This window comes from Orycteropus afer, unplaced genomic scaffold (assembly GCF_000298275.1).
Source record: "Orycteropus afer afer isolate SDZICR_OR568_19922 unplaced genomic scaffold, OryAfe1.0 scaffold00055, whole genome shotgun sequence".
Classification (NCBI taxonomy): Eukaryota; Metazoa; Chordata; class Mammalia; order Tubulidentata; family Orycteropodidae; genus Orycteropus; species Orycteropus afer.
In genome coordinates this window covers 6,734,546-6,752,926 of record NW_006921642.1, presented here as the reverse complement: position 1 = coordinate 6,752,926, position 18,381 = coordinate 6,734,546, and the positions used below count along the sequence as shown (strand labels likewise).

The 18,381-nt window shown below is 37.6% G+C and overlaps 1 protein-coding gene across 1 annotated transcript in view; it reads right to left on the bottom strand.

Moving 5' to 3' along the window:
- The window catches only part of NALF1 (NALCN channel auxiliary factor 1), a 989,305-nt gene that overhangs the window by 40,942 nt on the left and 929,982 nt on the right, over positions 1-18,381 (bottom strand). The window contains exon 2 of the mRNA XM_007938918.1: positions 10,615-10,786. Coding sequence (XP_007937109.1) covers positions 10,615-10,786 — 172 coding nt within the window. The remainder of the gene's footprint in view (positions 1-10,614; positions 10,787-18,381) is intronic.

Below are 18,381 nucleotides of genomic sequence, written 5' to 3'. Positions count from 1 at the left end.
GCGTATCTAATATCAGCTGCTTTAGTCCAAGTGACGTTATTGTGGTCACATGATTCAGCTCTGATTAATGTACAAGGTCTTTGAAACTTACATATAAGTTTTTAAAGTTATATGTAATTTAAATTTTTAAGTTATATATAATTAATATATAAAGCTGTAAAAGATCACTGTAAAAGCAGTGGTGTGTGTATGGGTGGGAGGGGTGGCCAAAATGAACTTTCAAACAGTGAAAATGTTCATTAAGCTCATTGTCAAACACCACTTACACTGCAAGAGAAAGAAAATTATTGAATACTCTTTTGTTTTTGTATCCATTTCCTGAAAACTAGCCTTTAAAATACATTTTTTTGGGTAAATATGTTGACTTTATATACTTACGTGCACATGCAAAACATGCTAAAAAGATCAGAAGTAATAATCTTTGTCTCTTCACTATTGTGAAAGGGATTCTACATTTTAAAATTATCTATGTAACGAGAATTTATTATGCAATAGGGTGTAGATCCTATCTTGGGACAAGTATTACTTTTGTGATTTGAATTATTTTAATTTCCCTTGCAATGTTTGTTCCCAATTAATTGAAATTTGACTGCCTAAGTTTTTCTTTTCTAAGGAGCTCTGGTGGTGCAGTGCCTGAGGCATTAGACTGATAACCAGTAGGTTGGTGGTTCAAACCCACCAGCCCCTCTGTGGAAGGAAGATGAGGCACTCTACTTCTGTAAAGATTTACAGATTTAGAAACTCAATGGGAGTTGCTATGAGTTGGAATTGACTCGATTGCAGTGGGTTTGGTTTTTGGATTTTGGGCTTTTCTAGCCATTTACAAGGACAAACTAAATCCTAGGTCTGAGAGTCATAGTAAATGTACCTCCAGATCAAACACTAACAAAACCTTTTTCCCCTCTGTCATAATGAAATGTCCAGTAAGGAATATTACTGAAGGTTACAATGAAACCGACACTTATGAGTAAGGCTGTATGTCTGTGGTGAAATCAGTATTTTCAGTTTCTCTATGTCTGATTTTGATTACTATTTTAATAGTATAAATCAGCCAAGAAAAAGATAGTATAGCTTCTTTGGAACTTAAAGGTAACACATCCAATAAGATAATAAAGGCAATAAAAGTGTTTCCTTAAAACAGAATCCCCAAAATTTTAAATTGAACTTGATTTTTATTTTCTCAACTATTCTTTTTGTTAGGGTATTCATTTATTGTAGCTTTGGTCCCTTTCCTAAACTGGACTCATTCTGTTTTTGGAATTGTATTCAAAGCTAATTTTGAAGCCATACTAAAAAACTGATATTAAACTTTTAAACCTAAAATATTTTGTATTTAAATTACTTACATACTTATAAAATTTAGGCATTTGAATTGTATGTATATATAAATTACCTTTGAATGAATTTAATATATAAATAATGATATATAAATGAACTAAATATATATATTTATATTGATGCTATGGTTATGTGTGTGTATGTGTATATACACATACACATTTGGATAATATTCGCAAAATGAAGAGAATGCTACAGAATGTGAAAATTATTTCCAAAGAAAATTTTTTAAATTATTTTGAATAATTGCTTCATGGTAGGCCCCCAAATTGAATTGATTTCCAATAATTTGAAGAAAAACACATATTGAAGATATGGTCTAATACTCTTTTTGTAAAAACTAGACATTATGATTATCTGATGAATTATAATTTAGGACAGTGACAATCTCATCCACCAACTTAAACCCAAAACATTGAAAAGACAGGAGTTCAAAAATTAGAAAAATTGGCTCATTTTCTATGTTAAATTTTACCTAATACATTTTTTCTTTATGAGACACGAACAAATATTTATGTGTCTGGATTACAGAATATAAGATACAAGTTTTTAGAAGTGACTGAATGCAAATTAGAGGAAGGTCATTTAGATTCACAAAACTATATATGCAAACATTTTAGAAATTTTGGCTCTTTGTCTTTACACTAATACATTAATAAGCATTTGAATTTGAAATCTAGCAAGTGGGTAACTAATCTGACTGAAAAATTTGTCATCTAAGCATAAAATTTTATGGAAAGGAGGCAGGTAGACACATTCTCCTTTCTACATTTAACCAGAAAAATGGTCTATGTTGCAAAACACTTGTAATTTTCATTTTTAATGTGATATGTGATGTTGTGAAATGAGGACATGTTTGTTGAACTATTTCAAACTGCATTGTATGGTTTGCAAACGAAGCCCTCATCTTCAGTTTTACCTATTGACTAGCTTTCTCCCAATTGTACTACAATATAATGAAACACTTGCCTGTACAAACTAAATTCAGGATGGTCTGACTCTCTCTAGCAGGAGAAACACTGGAGTGATAGCCAGTGAATGGTTCTGCAATAACAGAGTCATTTTACCACCCACCCCTGCAAGTGTTGTGAGGACAGCACAGGACAGGACAGTGTTTCATTCTGTTGCACATAGGGTGGCTTTGAGTCAGACTGATTCAATGTCACCTAACAACAACAACAACTTATAAAGTTATTTGTAGGTTTTACCTTCACTTAACATTGTTAGCTCTATTTCTTATCTTCCTGCACGTCAAGGTGCCTGCCTTCTTTGGGACCAACTGCAGAAACTTTCTTAACAGGAAACAAGTAATTCTTTATCCAGGTTAGAAATAATTACTTTTGCCTTCTTTGTTTTTCAAGCAGTAAAACATTGACAAAAAGCCTGAATAATTTTTTTTAACATATATATATTTTTTTTATTTTAAGTTTGTTTTGTATTCATTGTTACTTGTACATTTAGTTTCACTCCCCATTTACCATGCCCTACCCTAACCCAGTCTCCCCTCCCTGCCCAGTGACCCTCCCCCTATGCCCCTCATAGTTATGCACTCCTGTATGTCCTGCATTACCTCCAGGTGCATGTTGCCCCTCCAGTGCCCCATTGTCTATTGCTCTAAGGGATGCATTTCCATAGAGTATGTGGGTGCATCACCCTGGGTTGAGTGCTCTGCATGTATACCTTGTTAACTATTGGGCTGAGAGCCAGCTTCTTGGAGTGAATTCTATTCAAGGTGCAGAATGTATTCCAGGGCCATAGTATTGGGAGATCTCACCAGACTCCATACGACCAGTAATTATGGTCATTATTGAGTTTTTAGCTTTTGTTTCACGTTTTTCCTCCCACTCTACTCAAGATCTCCAGATTTGATCCTTTCCTGAGTGGTTGGCATTGGTAGCCAGGCACCATCTAGTTCTTCTGGTCCTAGGGCTGATTACGTCCAAACGGCCTTCTGTTTTATGTACGTATGTATGTATGTATGCATGTATTTATATCTCTTCTTTGCTTCTGACAGGAGACCATTGGGTGCATCTGAGATGACTGCTTAAAAGCTTTTAAGACCCCAGTCACTACTCACCAATGTAGGATGAGGAACAAGGCTTTTATGTGTTTTGCTGTGGCAATTGAATCTGGTATCCCCAGTACTCTGGTAGCATAGTGGCTAAGACGCTTGCCTGCTAACCAGACGGCTGGCGGTTCAAACCCACCAGCCACTCCTCGGAAGGAAGGTTGGGCAATCCTACTTCCGTAGGGATACTGCCTCAGAAACCCAAGGAGGGGTCGCTATGAGTTGGGGCCGACTCGACGGCACATAACAACAACATCCCCAGTACTATGGTCCTGAGGTGATAGATCCATTGGTTCTCTCTCCCATATACAATAACAGAGTCATTTTTACTGTGGAGGAGATGAGGGACTCTGTTTAATCCTGTGCGAAAGAAACATTAGAGTAGATGACTTCTGCAATTCAGGCTTGCTGTAAAACTGACTGTATCTGTAACCTTTTGAGATAATCTGCAATGTCCAAGATGGTTCAGTGCCCAACACAGCCACAAAATGGGGACAAATGCTTCACAAAGATATTTTAATTGTAGATAGATTAGGTAAACACCTTTGTTGAGTAAGATTTCATTTGTTGTGAGAATTCCTTTTTGTCCACTATTATCCTTCCTAAACTGGAATTCCAGAATTAGAAGTCTTCCTTTGGTTTCATGCTTTTCCCGCTCTTACATTGTAAATACTTCTGAGTTTTATCATTCACATATTGTTGGGTGGGGTGTAGCTACATAATGATGTGAGTCCAACCAAGAATTGATGCTTTTGAGGTGTGGTATTGGTGAAGAATACTAAAAGTACCATGGACTGCTGGAAGAACAAACAAATCTTTCCTGGCAGAAGTGCAACCAAAACGCTCCTTGGAAGGGAGAATGGCCAGACTTCATCTCACCTACTTTGGTCACGTTGTCAGAAGGGATCATTTGCCAGAGAAAGATATCATGCTGGGTAAAGTGGAGGGTCAGTGAAAAAGCAGAAGGCCCTCGACGAGATGGATTGACACAGTGGCTGCAACAATGGGCTCAGGTATAGCAAGGATTGTGAGGCTGGCACAGGACTAGGTAGTGTTTCATTCTGTTGTACATAGAGTTTCTAAGATTCGGACCCTAGTCACAACATCTAACAATAACAGCAGGGATTATCAAAGAATGTTTTGATTCAGTCTCCACCTAAGCAAAGACTACTCAACTCAGCTGTCCAGGTGCCGGACATTCCCTCTCTATTCAAGTAAGCTTCAAAAGTCATGATTTCAGCAAAGGGTGCTATCCATCCTAGATATTTCAGAGAGGATTGGGCATATTTGCTAGAAGCAAGTGTGTGTCACCTCTGCCGGAAGGTTAACAGGCAATCGTGGGCTGATGTTGGTGAGATTCTCCCTAAGTAGCCGCAATGAGGACAGCTAAAATGTGTTCTTCACAGTCCACCTACACTGCTCAATTGCATGATGATAGGCTAGAAAATGACTATTGGATAGGCTGGACATGGCTCCCTAGAGCTGGCAACATTGGTGTTCTTGTTACCCAATGCTGCTCTGACAGGAATATACCACAAATGGGATAGCTTGAAGAAACAGGAGATTATTCTCTTACAGTTTGGAGGCTTTAAGTCCGAATTCAAAGTGCCAGGCTCTAGGGGCTGGGTGAAAACCCCTCAACCTTGGGCTTCAACTCTGTCTCCTTTTCCAGCCCACTGAAGCTGGAGGCTTTTCTTCACTCAGCTGCTGGCTGCTGAGGCTGATAAGTCCAATGTTGACAAATAAAAAGGTACAGTCCCGATGTTACGAAACCATATGGCAGGCCATTAATTCAAGTCCATTGAAAGTCACAAAGTCGGCAAAGCATGGCAGGCTACTGAACAATGATAAAGCTATATGCAGGGTTCAGGTGTGCCATAAGCTAGAGACCATTCCCAAGGCTGTTTCTTTTACATGGGAAGCAGACCACATACCCAAAGCAGCTACTCAGCTGCTCCAATAGATTCCACCATGGAGTTAATTACCAATCTCACCATGGGGAGTAACTACATCCAGCTGCCCAGTCACTCAACTAAGCCCAGCCAAGTTGACGCACAAACACTTGGCGCTCACTGAGATCAAGGCTGGATATTTCTTTGGACTCTGGTGGCATAGTGCCTATGGCATTTGACTGCTAATCAGAAAGCTGGTGGTTCTAACTCACCAGACAGTGTTTGGAAGGAAGACTGGGCAATCTACTTTTTGGAATGTAACTCCTGTCCCAAGTTCAGTAATCTTTTTTTTTTTTTTTTTTCTGTTTTCCTGATCTAATCCGTTTCAATTCATGAATTAGGAGGGAAAAAAAACATTTTAAAAAGTCCTTTCTGATTTGATCAATATGCATTTCAAAGTCTTTTCTCCCTCCTTTCTGTACTGGAGTATTTACTTCTCCTGTCTGCAGTATCTTTCCTTTCAGAAACTCTGTAGTAGCACACCATGGCCACAAGGTGGCTCAAATCCTCCATCACACATCATAATCAGGCCTGCCAAGGTAACTAACAACAGCAGCCCACAGTATTTTCCCAAGAGACAGAAACATAACCTTATTCTTGTCACAGCTGAAAAATGGAATGCAAAATTTACATGTAATTCTCAAAATATGTTTTATCTCCATTGTCAGGAACACTCAGTAGATCAACTTTTACTTTTCATCCTTCTGATAAATTCTCTATGACAAATATATCAGCAACTCATGTCTAGTCTATTTTATCTATCAATCAAATGGTAATTTTCATAACGTTTGTTACCATAGCACCACAGCCTGTGATACTATGTTACTTCTGTTTTCTTCATTTTGGTTCCCTATTATAGGTAAGCAATCAAGGATATCTCTAGGGGATTCTAGAATAAGGCAAAAGAGTGTGGAGAAGGAAACCCATATAATTATTGCCATGATGGGCTGACATTGTAGGATCCAAGAAAGAGTCTCACCCCCTCATTTTAAAGATGAAGACAGTGCATTATGTGAACTAAGCTTGTGAACCCACTTCGAAAACTTTTAGCTCAATAATGCCTAACATTAAATGACAGGTTTTACCCTGAGAGCACTTCAGAATTTCTAATTAATTTTTCAAGCACTCCTGCAGTAATGTGTCAGAGCTATTCTTTAATAAGAAAATCAAGAGCGATCTCAGGTAATGTGGCTTTCCTTTATCTCTTATAATGGAATCAGAATTGAATGTACAAGGAGATGATCTTCTTGTCATCCAGGTCTGCAGTCAGAGAACATTTGGTCATGACCTTCTGTACCACCCTTAATCAAAGACATTGTGTAGCAAGAGATATGCATTGCTGGATTTTTTAAAAACTGATTGGCTGACTAAAGACTGTAGGCACACAAAGTGGCAGACAACCAAAAAAGATAAACTTAACACAATCAAATTCAGGACATGAGTTTGTTGTGTTTGCATCCTGAAGAAATGAAATAAATTCAACTAACTATTGAATTTAATAACTGTCACCAAAATTATAATGACACTTGATTATTTAGAGGAATTTTTTTCTGTCCTGAACCTTCCACATGGCTCATCAATCCTATGGGCTGACATTCACTCTTTTGTAGATTATAGAAATCCTAAGTATCAATAAATGTCTAACAAAAGAGATGGGAGGAAGAACTGCGTATCCTATAATTTCACATCTTTAAAAAGCTGGATGCAAAGGACTCTAAGGTAGAGTAATCACCAGAGCACTGGTTTGTCAGTAAAGAGAAGTACCTTGAACAAAACTGAGTCTGGCTGAATAGCACCTGGCAAGGGGCCATTTGCAGTAATATGCTTACTGGATACTTTTTGTTGTTGTTGTTGTTTTTATATGCCATGGAGTTGGACCCGACTCATAGCGATCCCTCCTTGGGTTTCCAAGGCAGTATCACTAGGAAAGTAGATTGTCCCATCTTCCTTCCAAGGAGTGGCTGGTGGGTTTCAACTGCCAGCCTTCTGGTTAGCAGTCAAGTGCCTTAGGCACTAAGCTACCAGAGCTCCTGGATACTTTTAGAGGTTGGCAAAACAATGAAGTGAGTAATCCTCACTAGCATCATGGTGGGGATCTGGAGGAGCTGCAAATTGGATGTATTTTCAAAGAGTGAAACACTATAATTATATTTGCTGAATTTGAAGAAAACTCCATCTTCATGAGAAATGGTTGTATCTTTTAGCATAAATAATAGAAATAAAACCATTTATTGAATTAAAAAAAATGAAAAAGCAATAACTGGAAGCAAGATTAAAACGAACCTACTTGGTTAATTTATTTTAATACTGATATACTTAGTGATTTTCATTGTACCTAATTCAGGGAAGAAGACATCCGTGAGATCTGTTTCTATTTGTGAATATGTAAAGTTGCTATGAATCTGCCATCCCAGGTGGCCTTAGGTTATCTGCAGCTAACTGTGTAAGGAGAAAAAAATACTTGTTTCTCTACTACATTTAGTCTGTTTTTGCTTGAGCATAGAAGACATTTCATTTGTAAAGTCACCTGAGATACCTTATGTGAATTTGAAACTCATGTAAAAGATAAGTTATTTGGAAGAGTGGTTAAAGGCCTTCATAGCCATCTATAAGAAATGACTCTCCAAAAGTTATGGGACTTAAAGTTTGGGAACAAATGCTATGCCTATGTATGTCTTACTGATTTTCCTAGAAGCATGCCAAGACACTCGGCTCCATGGGGTTAGTCAGAGAAGCCCTGGGTCTGCTCTCCATGCTGACATCTTCTAAGATGGACGTCTTCCAAGATGGAGACTGATCTGGGGCCCAGGTTCATTCAAGACCTTGTCAGCAGTGGAAAGGTAGCAGTGATTAGCGTTAGTACAGGTATCTCCCTGGCTCAGGTGCCACTGCAAAGTCTTTAAGGGACAGGTGTGACCTAAGGTGGGAAATGATGGCTGCTAGCTATCAAGACAGATGGGAATTCTTCAAAGAGGTCTGGGTCACATATTGGAAAAGAAGATTAATCTGAAAATGTGTATCTTTTTCATCAAATAATTTAATAGAACATCAGAGTAAATTGCTTTCAGAATTTATTCTGACCATTTTTGAGCAACTCTGCAATAAAAGGAGCACAGGTACAATTAAGAGTAGTGAAGGACAGTTAAGTTCCCCAATATTCAGCAATGAGATTATCCCAAAAGGCAGCTAATCTAGAAAGTAGTTTTCCCTGGATGAGACAAGGCATCCCTCTTTTCCCTTGCCCTGTCTTTTCTTTACTGATGTAGCTATGATTATTGAAGAGCCATCTTCACAAAAATTTAAAAACAGTTTAAAAAATAAGGTGAACTCTCTTCCATCCTGTACAGAACTCTCTTCCCATCCTGTACAGAAAAAGGTTAATTTCCACCTTCAGCATTCTGACAGCCTTTTAAGTACATGAAGAAAGGGAACATCTATTCAGACCAATACACCGATTCATGCCCACTGATAAAGTCTAGGAAATTTAGGGGAATGGAAAAAGATAAATACTTCACCCTTCATATTTTCTACTTTGAAAACTTGATAAAAAAGCTACTGATTTTTACAGGAAAAGATCATGTGCATGTAAGTGTAAAAGCAAATTTAAAAAAAAAAATTCCAAGCTTCCCTAAAGTCAGGGACACTTCATTGACCTCAGTGGACACCTCATTTACTGAGAGTTCCACGTAAAAGCCAAGATAACTTAAAAGCCTTTGTCTGGTGAATATGGCTCAGATTTAAAGGAAAAATATACTGGTTTTCATTCTTCCTTCCTTCTCCTTTCTCCCATTCTTTCTCTCTCTTTCTCCAGGAGAGAGGAGCTACATGGAAAAATATATAAGCATCGAATCAGTAGAATAACTAGAAAGGATTGCTAAATCCTTTTGTATCTTACAAATCACTTTCTTGTGTACAATAGCTATTGCTTATTGATAGCATGCTTTGTCCCTTATCTGTAGTCCCAATAGCAAAGCTACATCGGGGGTATTGTTATTACTAATTTACTGATGAAGGCATATTGGCTCAGAGCAAATACATAATAGAATTAGAGCTAAAGCCCATGTCTGCTAACTTCCAGTTAGATATTCTTCCCAGAGATATGGGCTGCATAATAAATACTTCATCAGTCCTTAGGGGGAGGTACTTTGGGGAGAACTTGGGTGGAGTATTTCTTGATAACTTATCATTTAGAGTTAGAAGTCAAAGGACAGAGCAGGCAGCCCTGTTAAGTGTGACTAATGGGTAGGTATGTAAATGAGCATTCTGGAAATAATTTGGTAAATTCTCAGGTTGGTCATCTCAATATGTTGCTCTGTTTTAAAGATATTTCATGAAGTCTAATATAGAAACAGGGGTTCAATATTTCTCCATGCAGGTTATATTTAAACAGTTTTACAATATTCTATAGTTAGTAGGGTTTATTTTTTTATCCCTAAAATTTGAAAACTAAATGCTATAATCAACATCACATAGATACAAGAATATGGTACAAGTTTTTCCTGAAGAGAATATGGAGCAATGATGGTAATTGTCACACCTGATGAAGTAGCTTGTTCCTGCTGCCTACTCATCGTTGTAAAAATCAGATCACTTTAACCCTTTACATCTTATTCTATGACTGAATTATGCAATGCTTCTCAGAATCCAGAAAATAAATGAAGATATTGGTATTTTTCCCAGTCTGAATCATTTGCTGAAGGACGTAAACAATGTTAATTGTAAATACAAGAATTATATCTAGCCCGTCATTAAATAGCTCTAATACACACACATACACATGCAACTTTGGAAAACATTTCTTTATACCTTGCTACTTAATTAAGATAATGTAACAAGAAATTCTCAGAAAACAGACATGGCGATATAAATTTGTTATTAATTTGAGGAAGAAATAGAATTTTACTGGCCTCATCACATCACTTGTTCTTATGTAATGCAAAGGGTAATGCAGGCAGAATGCAATCCATTTTAAGTCAAATTGAAATATAGCTCATGATTGCTGATATTTTGCCCTCAGAATGATCCTTTTACAAAGTAAATTGTTGTGGTCACAGTTGTACTATAGATAATGTGGCACAGAAGTTGAAGCTTTTCAGTTTTAGAAGTTTTCCGTACTTCTATTAATGAAAGCATGGAAAACTACCAGCCATATCGTCAAGGTTATATCTGTGGAAGGAAAAACCAAAGCAAGCAAGCATCATGGAAGAGAGTAGAAAAACAAGAGACTCGTTGACAGAATACTGCCCTGCACTGTACCTGTACAGATGAAACTGGATAGTCCTCCGTAGATGACTTCATCATTGTCGGGCAATATAAATGGACACCTTGTCTGAACCTCCAAACAGTATTGCTTGCAAGGAATTGTCTTTCTGCAGTTAAACTGTGTGACTTCAAAATACTGGGAACAGAGCCAGGCTTTGTAGACAATCTGAAAAGAGAGAAGAATCAAAAATATGGAGGGATGACAACAGTTCTGTCTCTAATAGAAGGACATGCTGTGCTGTGAGAAGCATGCTGGGTTTCAAGTGGGTTATAAGAAAGGTCTCGTTTTGGAAAAGCATATTTATACAATGCTAGCTGCAAGTGCTAACAACATAGCAACAAAAGTCATCACAATAAGAGCAAAACGTTATTTGATTGAGCCCTTAATAGAGTGCAAAAGATATTTTGGCTTTTGATCTGATGTAGGTTATTTGAAACACAGTGGATTTTGGCAGGACCTTCATTTCTCACAAACCTGGTAATGTAGAAGTGAAAGGAATAGTTGTCCCTTTTGATAGATTGCGATTATTTACTGCAGTGTGCAAGGTCTGCTGGCTTATCTTTCCTGTTCCCTGTTCATCGATCCCACCATCTATGCCTTCATTTGACACTAGATGGTGCTGGCTCCTTTATAATGACAATTCAGCCAGTAGGGAGGAAATATTTACTAGTTAGTACTTGAACTTCAAGAATAAGAAAAAAATGGCCATTTATTTTAATGACTCATCAAATACATTAAAATATCATTGTTTGAAAGCCCAGAAACACCAACACGCATAGATAAAAGTCGTAATATTCTGTGTTGTGATTAGGAGAAGGAGGAAAAACCTCATCAGAACAACTTCTTTTAGAAGCTTTCTTCTCAAATCAATATTTGCTAAGTGTTTATAGGTGCTCCCCAACTTATGATGGACTCCAGTACAATGGACTGCCCTTAAGATTGTATCATTAGTAATGTGCACTACACACAATGTTGCAGCGTGCAATTTGCTGATGTTATCAGTCTAAGGCATTTGACTGCTAACCAGAAGGCTGGTGGTTCAAACCCACAAGCCACTCCTCGGAAGGAAGGTTGGGCAATTTACTTCCATAGTGATACCACCTTGGAAACCCAAGGAAGGGTCTCTATGAGTCGGATCTGACCATGGCCGTGGGTTTGGTTTTTGGTTGGGTATTTATATATTATATTTCCAACCTCTAAACACAGATATAGATCAAATTTATAAAGATGATGATAATAAAAGGCAATAATAATGAAAACTAAAAAGGAAGCACTGGACTTATGTCAGAACCTACTTATGATGGAGTCATCAGAACAGAACCCCATGTAAGTTAAGGACTATCTGTATTTAATTTAAAAAAAATATGAAAGGACTATGGCTTCTTCCATTGCTTTATTTTTGTGCCTATTTTGGGAAAAAAATGAAAAAAAAAATGTACTTTTTTTTGATAAAAGGAAACACTTTGAACATAAATACAAATAAAATGACAAAAGAACCCACTGATAGTTTGGTTGTTGTTAATTACCATGGAAAATTTTATCAATTATGTTCCACATGGAAAAATGAGTATAAAAACTTTATACTTTAACATTAAACCAGTTGCCATCAAGTTGATTCCAACTCAGAAGTAAAGTTTTTCTTCCATGGCATCACTGGGTGGACACAAACCTTCAACTTTTCAGTTAGCAGTAAAATATGTTAACCTTTTGCATGACACAAGGAATCCTGATAGCTTATGTTGTGTTAGTGTTGTGTATACAGTCAACTCCGACTCTTCATGATCCATGTGACAGAATAGAACTGCCTCAAAGGGTTTCCTAGGCTGTAATCTTTACAGAAGCAGATCTCCAGGTATTTTATCCAAAGGAATGGCTGCTGTGTTTGAACCACTGACCTTTTGGTTAGTAGCCTGAGACTTAACCATTGTTCCACCTGAACCCATTGCTGTTGAGTTGTTTCCAACTCATAGTAACCCTATAGGACAGATTAAAACTGCCCCATAACTCACTGCCATCGAGTCAGATCCAACTCATAGTGTTTCCAAATCTATAAATCTTTACAGAAGCAGATTGCCTCATCTTTCTTCCAAAGGGGCTGGTGGGTTCGAACTGCTGATCTTTCAGTTAGCAGCCAAGCTCTTAAGCACTGCACCACCAAGGCTTCTTAAATGTACACTAAGAGGTCATAAAAATTTCATAATGATAGCAAGAATAATAGCTGACATTTAACACGTTTATACTCTGTTCTAAGCAAATTACACGTATTTTCTCCTATAATTCTCACCACATACTTATAAGATAAATATTAGTTACACTTTGCATAGGAATTATAAGATATAATGCGAATAATTCAAACCTAGATTCAATAGGATTTTCAAAGACTGTGCTCTTAACGGTCACGTACATTTCCTCTAAAAACGTTTTTCTTTAAAAAAAGAACTCATGGGGAAGGATAGAAACAACAAAGGAGTTTTCTGATTAACCTAAAATCATAACTGAATTGCATTGTTGTTGTTGTTGTGTGCCGTCGAGTCAAACCTGACTCATAGCGACCCCTCCTTGGGTTTCCGAGGCAGTATCACTACGGAAGTAGGATTGCCCAACCTTCCTTCCAAGGAGTGGCTGGTGGGTTTGAACCGCCAGCCGTCTGGTTAGCAGGCAAGTGTCTTAACCACTATGCTACCAGAGCTCCCTCCCTGAATTGCATACTGAGGGTTAAAGTCCTTTTGGTATAAGGAAGTTTGTATTGCATTTTTTTTTTTTTTGTAACTAATTATTAGTTTGATCAAAACAAAGCTTTATTCTTTGATCAAAGGTGTTTCATTGAGGTAGAATAGTAAATGTGAAATCAGATATAAATTTAGGTTGGTTGGTTGGTTGGTATGTGCCGTTGAGTCAGAACCGACTCATAGGGACCCCTCCTTGTGTTTCCAAGGCAGTATCACTATGTCAGTAGTTTGCCCCATCTTCCTTCCAAGGAGTGGCTGGTGGGTTTGAACTGCCAGGCTTCTGGTTATCAGTCAAGTGCCTTAGGCACTATGCTACCAGAGCTCCCATAAGTTTACGTAGTCAATGTATTTTATTTTTTTCAGTCATTAATAGTATATAATCACCAAATAACTTGTTAGGAAAACATGCAAACAATTATCATGAAAGGGTCTTTTGAATGGATCTTAACACAAAAGTGCACATTGAAAAATGTCCTAGAAAAACACTACGATAGCTAAGAAAATGTCTAAGAATTCCTGTATTTCAGCTAGGAAATAGGGTTGGGAGTGTGTGGATGGGTTATGGCAGGTAGGGAGTGACTATCAGAAAGTGCTATCAGAAAGAGGTTAAAAACATCAGTTTCAGAAGAAGGAAAATGAAATAGTTTCCTAAACATACATGAGGAGGAGGGTTAAAGACATTTCTCAAAATACCACTGATGTTTGTGCAATATGACATGATGTCTATAATAAGTAGTATGGCATAGCATTTACGACATGAATCTCATGTAAGAATAGCCAGTGTCTATTTTGTGACTCCTAGTTTTGATCACTTCTTTTAGGTCCTAAAGGAAGTTGTACGTTTATGTATGCAGTTCTAACTGTAAGAAAATTTCATTGTGAGGAAAGCTCACATTTTGCATATTTCTAGGATTCTAAAGAATAGAGCTACCTGTATTCTCCTATTGTTTTTCAGTTAGGTGCCGTGGGGTCAGTTCTGACTCATAGCGACCCCATGTACAATAGAACCAAACACTTCCCAGTCCTGTGGCATCCTCACAGTCCTTGCTATGTTTGAGCCCATTGTTGCAGCCTCTGTGTCAATCCATCTCATGGAGGGTCTTCTCCTTCTTCGCTGACCCTTTACTGTTTTCTCTTAGAGAATACTTTTTCATGATTTCAGAAAATCATGTATATTTTTATGGGCCAAATTGTGTTCTCCATTACCATTTATCCATTCACCATAGTTGTTCAATCTCTATGCTGATAAGCCAAGAAGCTGGACTATATGCAGAAGAATGTGGCATCAGATTGGAGGAAGAATCATTAACAACATGCGATATGCTGACAACACAACTTTGCTTGCTGAAAGTGAGGATGACTTGAGGCACTTACTGATGAAGATTGAAGACTACAGTCTGCAGTATGGATTGCATCTCTATATAAAGAAAACAAAAATCCTCACAACTGGACCTATAAGCAGAATCACAATAAATGAAAAGAAGATTGATGTTATCAAAGAATTCACGTTGCTTGGTTCTATAATTGATGCCAATGGAAGCAGCAGTCAGGACATCAGATGATGTATAGCACTGAGCAAATTGGCTGCAAAGGACCTCTTTCAAGTGCTGAAGAGGAAAGACATCTCCCTGAGGACTAGGGTACACCTGACCAAAGCCATGGTATTTTCAATCACCTCATATGTACGTGACAGCTGGACAATGAATAAGGAAGAACGAAGAAGAGTTGATGTTTTTGAGATGTGGTGCTGGTGAAGAATGTTGAAAGTATTATGGACTGCTAAAAGATCTAACAAATCTGTCCTGGAGGAAGTGCAGCCAGAATGCTCCTTGGAAGTGAGAATGGCCAGACTTCATCTCACCTACTGTGGTCATGTGGTCAGAAGCGACCATTTCCTGGAGAAGGATGTCATGCTTGGTAAGGTGGAGAGTCCACGAAAGAGGGGAAGGCCCTCAATCAGATGGATTGACACAGTGGCTGTGGTGATGCACTCATGTATAGCAAGGACTGTGGAGCTGGTGCGGGAGCAGGCAGTGTTTCATTCTGCTGTAGATAGGGTCGCTATAAGTCAGACACAACTCAACAGCACCTAACAATAACAACAACAACATTAACATTTACAATTTGCTTTGGTTCAAATATTCAAATTAAAATGGCTTTGCAATAGCCAGTCACAACCTGTACATGTAAACTATTAAGAAATTATCTCTTTTCTTTCATAGACAATGGGGGTCACATATTGAAGTTTCCTGGAATATGTGCACATCTTCTTTTTCAGTTTCCTCAGGATTGCCCAATTGAAAAAGATTTATTTTACTCTAGTACCTTAAATTCTATTTCAGCTTTATTGCCTTTACAGCTTCTCTGACTCAAATATTAGTAAGTGATCAAAGTAATTTTATAAATGTCAGGTACTAGCTGTGATAAAAAGTGGTCATAATTTGAAGAGTCACTAGCAGAATTCTGGAGCTTACATGGGACTGTAACAGCCTCCCCAGGCAGATTTGTGCATATTTTCAGTTCTGATGATCTAACTCGCAGACTTCTGAATATGCAATGAAGAGTCCTCATTTGAGTTATAAACGTTTCCAAAATTTTAATTCTGGGATGAGATATGTCAGAAAGCTATGGGGGGAAAACTGTAGGACAAGGAAGAAATATTTTATTGTTACTTAAGAGATTAAGACTTGGAAACAAATTTTAAATAACTAAAGGATTTATCTCCTTTGTGAATAGACATGCTTATGAACAAAGTGTCCAAGAGAGGCAGAGGTTATATACAGCACATTTTCTAAAATATTCCAACTAAACCAAACTCACTGCCGTTAAGTCAGATCTGACTCATAGTGACCTGTCCTTGGGTTTCTGAGGCATTATCACTATGGAACTAGATTGCCCAGTCTTCCTTCTGAGGAGTGGCTGGTGAGTTTGAACCATCAGCCTTCTGGTTAGCAGTCAAGTGCCTTAGGCACTGCCTTACCAGAGCTCCAAATATTTGAATAAACAAACAAACAGAAAAAAAACGAACTCACTGCCATCAAGTTGACTCGACTCATAGAGACCCCTCCTTGGGTTTCTGGAGCAATATCTTGGATATCTGAAGCAGTATCTTGGGTTTCTGAGGCAGTATCTCTATGGAAGTAGATTGCGCAATCTTCCTTCCAAGGAGTGGCAGGTTTGAACCCCAGCCTTATGATTAGCAGTCAAGTGCCTTAGGCACTATGCCACCAGAGGTTTGCATAGGATGTAAGAAATTTCTTCTCTATTTTTTAAAGTAATCTTACCTGAAAAGATAAGTACCAGTTTGGTAAAAATCTGAAAACTGTTCTATGGAAAGAACAGAGAAGTCCTAGAGAATATATTAAGACTAAGAGGTAAAGGGAGTAGAGCACCTATTGTTTGCAAAATCTGAAAGAACTGTCATATGATCATGGAAGTTTTTTTTTTTTACTATGTGAATCTGAGGATAAAGACAAGATAAAGAGCGATAAATAGTTAATATTGTAAAGATATAAAGAAATGCTTTCTTTCCAGAAGAGATGTAGAAAAATAAAATGGACTTCTTGAGAGCTAAGGAGGATTTCTATAACTGGGAAAATTCAAGTCAAGTTTAGATAGCTTTTTTCAAAATGTTGCAAGAAAGATTTCTGGATTATGAAGGTGAGAGAAATAAGTGGCTCTAAGAGATTTTCCAATTTGTTTCAACAAGTTTTTGAAGGAGGGCAGCTGAGAAAGGTAGATGTTTTCTGGTGGAACAAAGCTATAGAGAAAATATGATTAATTTTAAAAAGTCTTAAAGATTCTTAAATTAAAGCACAAGATAAAAAATGAACATATTTTTCTTATTTCATAAGAACTATAGACTATTAGAAAGGACAGAAGTTATTTTTACAATGTATTAACCTTCTCATATAGAGAGAAATATTACAAATTACTTTTGTAGCACAAAATCATATAAATTATTATATGATCCAAACCAAACCCCACAGCCATTGAGTCGACTCCCACTCATAGCGAACCCCATTGGGTTTCTAAGCCAGTAAATCTTTATGGAAGTAGATTGCCCATCTTCTTTCCATGGAGTGGCTGGTGGGTTTGAACTGCCAACCTTCTGATTATCAAATGCCTTAGGCACTACACCACCATGTTGTTGTGTTGTTATGTGCCGTTGAGTCATCTCCTACTCATAGCGACCCCTCCTTGGGTTTCCTAGGTGGTATCACTACGGAAATAGATTGCCCAATCTTCCTTCTGAAGAGTGGTTGGTGGGTTTGAACTGCCAACCTTCTGATTAGCAGTCAAGTGCCTTAGGCACTACACCAGCAGAGCTCCCAGATCTCCTTATAGTAAATAATAATTTGGGGTGGAAGAAAGTAATGTATACAGTCTGCTGATAAATAAATGGCTGAATTCATATGTCTATCCCACTCTCCTCATTGAATGCTTTTGCCTTTTCCCATCTGTAGAAGTAGTTACATATTCTAGCTCATTATGGCCATGAAGGACATCTCATGTAATCTATTCACCCACACACTCTTACCCCTGCTCATGTCCCTTGGAAATAACTATTGACTATATAAAAACTTTGCTTGATAGCTATTTATTGTACAGTAAATAGGGAATATTTTCAAATTAATCCTTGAACTTGTGTGTTAAAGAAACGAGACTAAATTTTATAATGGCAAAAATGGAAATACTATTTTCACTTAACATTTGGATAATATTTTTCTTTTTTCCCCTAAAGGCTTTTTTTTTTAATTTGTTAATTTTGTTTATAAAACCATTTAGATTACTTGAAAACATTTTTAAAATAAGGAAATTGAGGTATACAAGTAGTTTACAGCAAATTAATGGAATTCAGATTTCTTTACCACGAGACTCCTTGGTTTCCGAGGTGGTATCTCTATGGAAGTAGATTGCCCAATCTTCCTTCCACCGAGGAGTAGTGGGTGGATTAAACCCCAGCCTTCTAGTTAGCAGTAAAATGCCTTAGGCACTACGCCACCAGAGCTCCTTGTTTTTTTTTTTTTT